Source organism: Ananas comosus, linkage group 10 (genome assembly GCF_001540865.1).
Source record: "Ananas comosus cultivar F153 linkage group 10, ASM154086v1, whole genome shotgun sequence".
Classification (NCBI taxonomy): domain Eukaryota; kingdom Viridiplantae; phylum Streptophyta; class Magnoliopsida; order Poales; family Bromeliaceae; genus Ananas; species Ananas comosus.
This window is the reverse complement of record NC_033630.1, coordinates 2,186,781-2,194,480: the sequence shown is the minus strand read 5'-3', so window position 1 is coordinate 2,194,480 and position 7,700 is coordinate 2,186,781. Positions and strand designations below refer to the sequence as shown.

The 7,700-nt window shown below is 40.1% G+C and overlaps 1 protein-coding gene and 1 long non-coding RNA gene across 2 annotated transcripts; both read right to left on the bottom strand.

Moving 5' to 3' along the window:
- Nucleotides 976-1,806, bottom strand: LOC109716467. The gene is made up of 2 exons (XR_002217929.1): nucleotides 1,476-1,806; nucleotides 976-1,344 (listed from the first exon to the last, which is right to left on the bottom strand). It is a non-coding gene; the product is annotated as an uncharacterized LOC109716467 (long non-coding RNA).
- Nucleotides 4,910-6,737, bottom strand: LOC109716466 (CBL-interacting serine/threonine-protein kinase 12-like). Its single transcript, XM_020241935.1, has 2 exons — nucleotides 6,016-6,737; nucleotides 4,910-5,824 (listed from the first exon to the last, which is right to left on the bottom strand). The coding sequence occupies exons 1-2, from the start codon at nucleotides 6,648-6,650 to the stop codon at nucleotides 5,023-5,025; spliced, it is 1,437 nt and encodes a 478-aa protein (XP_020097524.1). The 5' UTR covers nucleotides 6,651-6,737; the 3' UTR covers nucleotides 4,910-5,022.

The following is a 7,700-nucleotide window of genomic DNA, read 5'->3' as shown; positions in this document are numbered from 1 at the left end:
TTTTGATCACTAGCCAAATGATGTCGAAAAATTATGAAATTTAGTTTCCAAATACTTTTAATAATGTAGATCAAGTCTAATGGAGCCGATCGCCGATTTGAAAGCCGCATCATTGAAAACAACTTGGTAGCACGGAGGCCTCCGTGCTACCGATAGTATACCAGCCTAGCTCTATATATATATATATATATATATATCAAATCTCTCATATGTTTCAACACAATTGGTATAAAATGATCTCACAATCACCATCAGAGTACATTGCAAAATATATCATTGGAAGGCCTAGTAAAATGTTAATAAAAAAGGCCCTTATAGATTTAATGATTACTAAGTGATCATATTAAAAGATGCAAATTTGTTCCGAGTCATTGCGACTAGCACATTAATTAACACAAATCTATTTACAGCTAAGAAACTTGAGATAAATGATATGCTAAAGTCCTGCAAAATGGTTTACTATCATCTATAAGTAACCATGACTTAAAAATAACAAAAAATGAGATTAAGGTGAGGATTTTAAGCACATACACATAATTTCAATCTAAACAATCATATTCAACTAGACCCACTGAAAGAGACCAAACAGCCGAATTTCAAGCTAAATGATCATGTTAGGCCAAACCCACTGAAAGAGAACAAAGTGCCCAATTGCGGCCACAAACAGAAATCCTAATGCCATCAAAAGCCAATCAATTTGGGAACAGTTCAGTGAAACTTATCACCATCTAACACTTTCACCACATAACAGTGAAACTGTTTGTGATTGATTTGGAACCTTGAATCTCGGGTGCAATGACCTAACAAAAGTTGAAATTTTGTACATAAGACACCAAATCAGATCACTTCCTCATTACGCTCCTAAGAACTGCTGAATAGAGGAAAGACTAAAAAAAACACTATTTTGAGATTTTTGGCATTTTATCAACTACAACATAGCTAACATCTTCATTCAGAAGCAATACGCAAGGTCGATTTGTATCAAGTTGAAGAAAAATTTATGTAAAGAACATGAAAATATCCACTGATCATAACCAAAAAGGATGAACAAATAGCATCATATACCTTATGAAAACTGTAGCAATCAATCGCAACCCCTGAAGTTGAAAAATCGTACTAAAGCTGTGATCTTTTCATCATAAACTACACGGTTTCGGCGCAAATTTCAAAACTTTTTAGATACAGAGAGAAACCCTAGCCGGGACTTAAGATTTCGCCGCGGCGGGTCCGCCGCCCACCAATTCCTGCGGCGTCGGCGGTGACTCGCCCATCTCAGCAGCGGCGGCGGCGATCTCCTGTTCCGCTCGTAGTCCCTCCAGAGATTGATCGCTTTGGTGCAAATCACTGCGGAAAACGCCAATTTGATCACAAAATTGCGGAGATAGGGTTCATAGAGGGAGATTTGGGGGATTTGTGGGAATTTGGAGGGGAGAGAGAGAGAGAGAGAGAGAGAGAGAGAGAGAGAGAGAGAGCACCTCCGGCGCCGACGAAGTAGAGGAAGCGGACGAGCTTGACGCCGACCTCGTCTCCGGCCATGGCGATCGCGATCGCTTTTTGGGGATTCGTTGCTTCGCTGCGATATTGACGAGTTCGGCTGCGTTGGGGGTGAGCTGGTGAAGGTAGAAGGTGACCGAGACGGGTTGAGTCCGATTCGGGTCGGGTTCTTTTGAGGTTCGGATGGTTCCTAATTTGTTAGATTTTAGGGCATGTTTGGATACGTCCATTGTCGAGATCCACATACAAACAGAGCTTGCTTACCAATTCACGTGCCAAGAAATTTAATAATTCATACTCAAAATTCTAAGATAGAAATCTAATTGCTCCACATTTGCTTTTATGTTTATTAAAAAAAAAAAAAAAGTCACATGAAAACACGGCTTCTAATGAATTTTGTGGTTTTTCCTGCTTCTACGCAATTTGAAAGCACCATTCAACCAGAGATTTTCAACAAAGATACTCACCAATATTTCTACTATCAAATTGGGCTTGCTAATGAGTTGTGTGGTATTTTCTTTTTTTTCTTTTTTTTTTTGAAAATAAATAGCACGCTAGCTGTTTCATTCATTAAAAAGATAAACTACGCTATAAGGCTGAGGCAACCAGAGCCTCGGAGAAAACCGAGATGAAAAAAAAAAAAANAAAAAAAAAAAAAAAAAAAAAAAACACTACTGGAGTAGGGCCAAGGCTACTATTTCGGTCGGTGGAGGATTTTCCATGATTTTAGCAGCAGCTTGAGCCTTTGTACGACCAACACATGATATAATTGAATATTTCAAAAAATTAGAACGTTCCTAGCCTTCCAAATGGTCCACATACAAGCGAACAATTCAAATAGACTACTACTCTTATTTAGCAATTCATTCCTGACCTTCCACCTATTCCAGGCATGATATACGTCGTCACCCAGCTCCAGAGCCAAAACTTCCTCTAGACCCATCACCATGATGTACTTGATAAAAACACATTGAGTTGTGTGATATTTTCATAGCTCCAAAACATAGAAGTCTGATGCTATTGGAAAACACATTCTCAAACTAAACTTTTGTCAAGTTTTGGGTTAATTTAGAATGGATTTCTTTTACTTCTAAGTGAATTGATTTTAAGTAAACAACATAGATAATATACATCATAAACTTTGCTAAAATTAGAATAAATTTTTCCTATTTCCAAGCTACTTTTTTTTTTTTAGAGAGAAAGATAGTTTGCTATCTGTTTTGTCTATCTGTTTTGTTTATGTTTTTGCAGAAATAAACTTAACTGGAAATATAAAACAATTAGATTTCGAACTTGTGAGTTCGAGTATCAATCATTAAATTTTTTGTCGCTTGTATTAGATGTGCTCGGTTATTTCAAGCAACAATTAAGAAGACTTTTGGATAAGAGACCCTCTAATTACAAGTGGCCTATAATAAGTGCCACGTAGAACTATCTAAAATATTATCAAGAGGCTCCATGCCAAACCATTTGGGTCCTTTAATTTCTAAATTTCTATTCTACATGACACATCAACATCTTGTTGGGATAGGTTTACCCTCTATGAGATGTACTTAAAACTATCTACACTACATTGGAAACAACTTATGGTACTGTAGCAACAAGAATAAAAGAATAAATGGCCATTATCATATTGGCTATGTTATTTTTTCATATGAAACAGCATAATAAGTATGAAATATTACATAGGTCTTCAATCTTCATATTGCGCAATTAAGTTGTAGGTTCCAATCCTGAATCCTTTCTCATACGTATCTTTAAATACCCCAAAAGCCGGGACCACGATTTACTTTTGTAAAAGCACAAGTAGAATTAAATTCTTGATAGTTAGAACATAGAGAGATTGGAGAGCAAAGAAGCCTACTACAGAGGTAGAGGTGTCTAGAACCAAATGTACTGTACGATGCTACCCGTGAATTGAGCTCAGCTCTCTAATAATGTAAGCTTCTACCATATCGGACGAAGTGCACTTTTGACTTTTTCTCTTTTTTTTTTTGGGGGGATTAAATAGGGGTATATCCTATTTTAACAAAACATAAATGGCGTCTACGGCGCGGACAACGGCGAACAAAACAAGGCGAAGCAAAAAGAACAGAAAAATCATCCTAGAAGCACAGTAACCAAACAGTATTCTCAAGTCTCAAGCGCAGACTTTCGAAGTCGCACTGTACAAAAAACACTTCTTCCCAAAAATTCGCTCCGGCATAGATGATTGCTGAAGATTCGTTTGTTCCACTCATTCCATAACTTTCAGCAACCCGCTATAAAATAAAAGTTGAAATTGATCTTGGATTGTCCAAATAATGCCATCCTTGCTATGCTTCATCGATTTGCTAACTTCTCGGAGGAAAAAGGGATCAGCTGTTGCTCCAATAGGGAATGTTGGTGCAGCCAATTCCACAAGAATCTTGCGTAAGAACAACGAAAGAGTAGATGATTCAGGATCTCCCCATCTGAGCTGCAGGGGATGCAGATTGAAGGGTCATGCCATCCTCGCTTGGTTAAAATGTTAATTATTAATTTTTTTTTTGAGATAATTATTATTATTAATTATTTTTAAAAGTTATTGGTGGTGGGTTACTTATTAGTTGTTTGTTTGTTACATGGCACTAAAAGTTGAAGTGATTGTGACTCTTTTTTTTGGCATATATCTTAATTATTCCCTGCATGAAGCATCTGGTCCTCCTGGTCTTTTCAATTCAGAAGCAACCCACCCTTTATTCGGCAATCAATAGCTGAAGTAGACTTCCTGAAAAGGAATGGATCCTAATGTATGGAAATGTGTGGTCAACCATCAATTTGTTTGGGTTACATTAACTTTAAAAAAAAAGCAATTTTGTTATAAAAAACTGAAAAATATGAATTTGTGTCGGATTGTTGGTGCTACCCATTAATCTCAAAAACTCGAGCCGTTAGAAATACGCAACCAATTTACTTAAAACGTACAGACACAGCGTCCAAGGGTCTCAATTGTGACTCAGCCCACTCGGCCTTACGCCACTTCGAACATAACTCTGCCTACTCAACGTCACGCAATTTCAAACGTGACTCGGCTCAACATAACCTCTCGCCGCAGGACAGGAGCTATTCTATTTAGCCAACAATTTATTTAAGCTGTACATGAACAATAGTTATGATCAATATTCTATTGGGTTTAACAATAGGCCATATATTATAAAAATATCTAAATTTTATTTTTTTTTGGATCAACACCTGTCAAATTTTTATTTGTTGTCATTTAAATTACTTTTAGTCAACTAACTTAAACTTTTATTTAAGTTAACTATTCAATGAGATATTCATCATCCGTTATTAATAAATTTTATATTTTCTTCACTAAAATAATTGTAAAAATAGTAAAATTTATAGATATCACAAAATTTTATTTAAATTAACATAATTAAAGGCTAAGTGATACCAATCCAAAGAAATAAAGCCGCGGAACTTATATCAAAATAGCCTATAATTGATGCAGTTTCTATACATTTTACCCAAAAAAAGAAAAAAAAAAAGTGAATAATATTTTTATTACTCTGTGTCCGAAGAAACAACGTTCTCATCTTCGACGCTGTCGTCGCCGTCGTCGTTGTCCTCGTCCTTGGCCTCCGTGTGCCCATACATAAGCTTACGGAGCCCGGGGGCGAGCTCCTTGTCGCAGAATTCCTCATACTCCGCACGGTCGCCGGCCTTCTTCCGCACCTCCACGACCACCAGCGACGGCGTCAGCTCGAAGATCTCGGCGACGATTGAAAGACGGCCCTTCTCCCCCTCCCTCGTCCCCTCCAGGCTCACCCGGCAATCCTTCGTCCGCACCGTGAAGCTCACCGTCCTCGCGATCCGCACCGGCGCACCCGACACGAACCGCCTCTCCTCCCCCTTCTCCTCGAACAGCCCCGACAAGTCGAACCCCGCGGAGAAGGAGATTATGTCGAACGCGTTCAAACTCGCCGGCCTCCGCATTCCTAGGCCGTACTTCTTTTGCGATAGCAATGACGGCGCTGAGGCGGAGGTGGAGAGCGTGGTGGAGGTGGACGGCGTGGTGGGCACGAGAGACGGGGGATCCCATTCGGGCTCGGACGGCGGCAAGTCGGTGTCGTCGAGGCTGTGGAGCGTGTCGCCCTCGATGTAGAATCGGACACACCGGAGATCCTTCCGGAACCACCGGTTCTCCATGATCTCCGGGATGGTGATGCGCCGGCTCGGGTTCGTGTCGAGGATGCGGTGGAGGAGGCGGATTAGGTCCGGGGAGAACCACCGCGGGGACCGGAATTCGCCTTTGTAGATCTTCCGGTACATCACCATGAGATTCGGGTCCTGGAACGGAAGATACCTGTCCAATCAGTATAAATGATTAAAACACCGTCCTCTCTAATAATTTGAAAATAACAATTTATTCGTTTCAGAGCCGGATATCTCGTCAAATCAATATGATGTCTTCTTAATCCGCAATAAATAACCGAAAAAAAATATATATATATAGCATGATATTAGAGCGAGCGAGTATATCAAATAAGAAAGTACCCAGCCATGAGGGCAAAGAGAACGACTCCGCACGACCACACGTCGGCCTTGGCGGCGTCGTAGCCCTTCTGCGCCAGCACCTCGGGCGCGACGTAAGCGGGCGTGCCGCAGAAGGTATGGAACAGCCCGTCTTGCCACATCTGGTCGGCGACGGCGCTGAGGCCGAAATCGGACACCTTCAGGTCGCCGTTCTCGTCAAGGAGGAGGTTCTCGGGCTTGATGTCGCGGTGGTAGACGCCGCGGGCGTGGCAGAAGGCGACCGCAGCGATCAACTGCTGGAAGTACTTGCGCGCGAGCTCCTCCCGGAGGCGGCCCTTCGCCACCTTGTTGAAGAGCTCGCCGCCGCGGACGTACTCCATGACGAAGTAGATCTTCGACTTGGTCGCCATGACCTCGAAGAGCTGGACGATGTTCGGGTGGCGGACGCGGCGGAGGACCGCAATTTCGCGCTTGATATGCGCCACCAGGCCAGACTTGAATATTTTCTCTTTGTCTATAACTTTGATCGCTACCTCGTCAGCGGTGAGTTTATTCACCGCGTAATAAACCTTGGCAAAATTGCCCTGACCGAGGAGCTTACCGACCTCGTACCGGCCGAGAAGCAGCGGCTTCTTCTCGCGGCCATTTTTCTCCATTATAGAAGAACAAGTGCTTTTGGCAACAGCAGGGAGACTTAGAGAGAAATGGGAAAAGGAAAGAGAGGGAGGAGGAGTGGGATTAGGGAGGTGATAAATAGATCACCGCCGTTAATAAAAAGAGTTAATTAACGGAGCCCGTTACGTCTCTGGCCGGTGGGGTCACGTGCTTGGTCCAATGGGTCCCTTTCGCGCACAACGAGATTGCTCTGGAAACATTAATACGAAAAGGTTTCAAAAAGAAAAAAAAAAAAAAAGTAGTAATTGATTATTGGAATTAGTAACAAAATTAGTGCTTAATGTTCAAATGAATTTTTAGTTTGCTCTTAACGTTTTTAATCCTGAAACTAATTACTGTTCTGAAACTAGAAAATTACTTTGCGGGCATACTAATTTACAACTATTAAACAGTTTAGAAATAGCTCTATTACTCTTCTCATGAGCTAGGCTGGTATACTATCGGAAGTACGGAGGCTTTCGTTTTATCAAATTATTTTCAATAATGCAGCTTCCAAATCGATAATCGGCTCCATTAGACTTGATTTACAATATTGAAAATATTTGAAAACTAAATTTCATAATTTTTCGTCATCATTTACTTATTAAACGATTAGTCTGAAAATAAACGACTGAAAATAAAAAGCTCATAAAAAATAATGATAAAAGACTTTAATTTAAGATCAGAGATACTGATCTTACTCTAAATAGTGAAAATAATTTTTTATAATTTTATCAAATTTGGATTGTTTTACACCGTTAAATTGCCAAACGCATCACATCTACCATTAAAATTGTCAATTTTGAGACCTTTTGATTACTAGCAAAATGATGTCGAAAAATTATGAAAATTTAGTTTCCAAATATTTTTAATAATATAAATTAAGTCTAATGGAGCCGATCGTCGATTTATAAGCCGCATCATTGAAAATAACTTCGTAGCATGGAAACCTTCGTGCTACCGATAGTACGTATACTAGCCTAGCGCGCGCTCTCTCTCTCTCTCCATATATATATATATATATATATATATATATATATATATATATATAT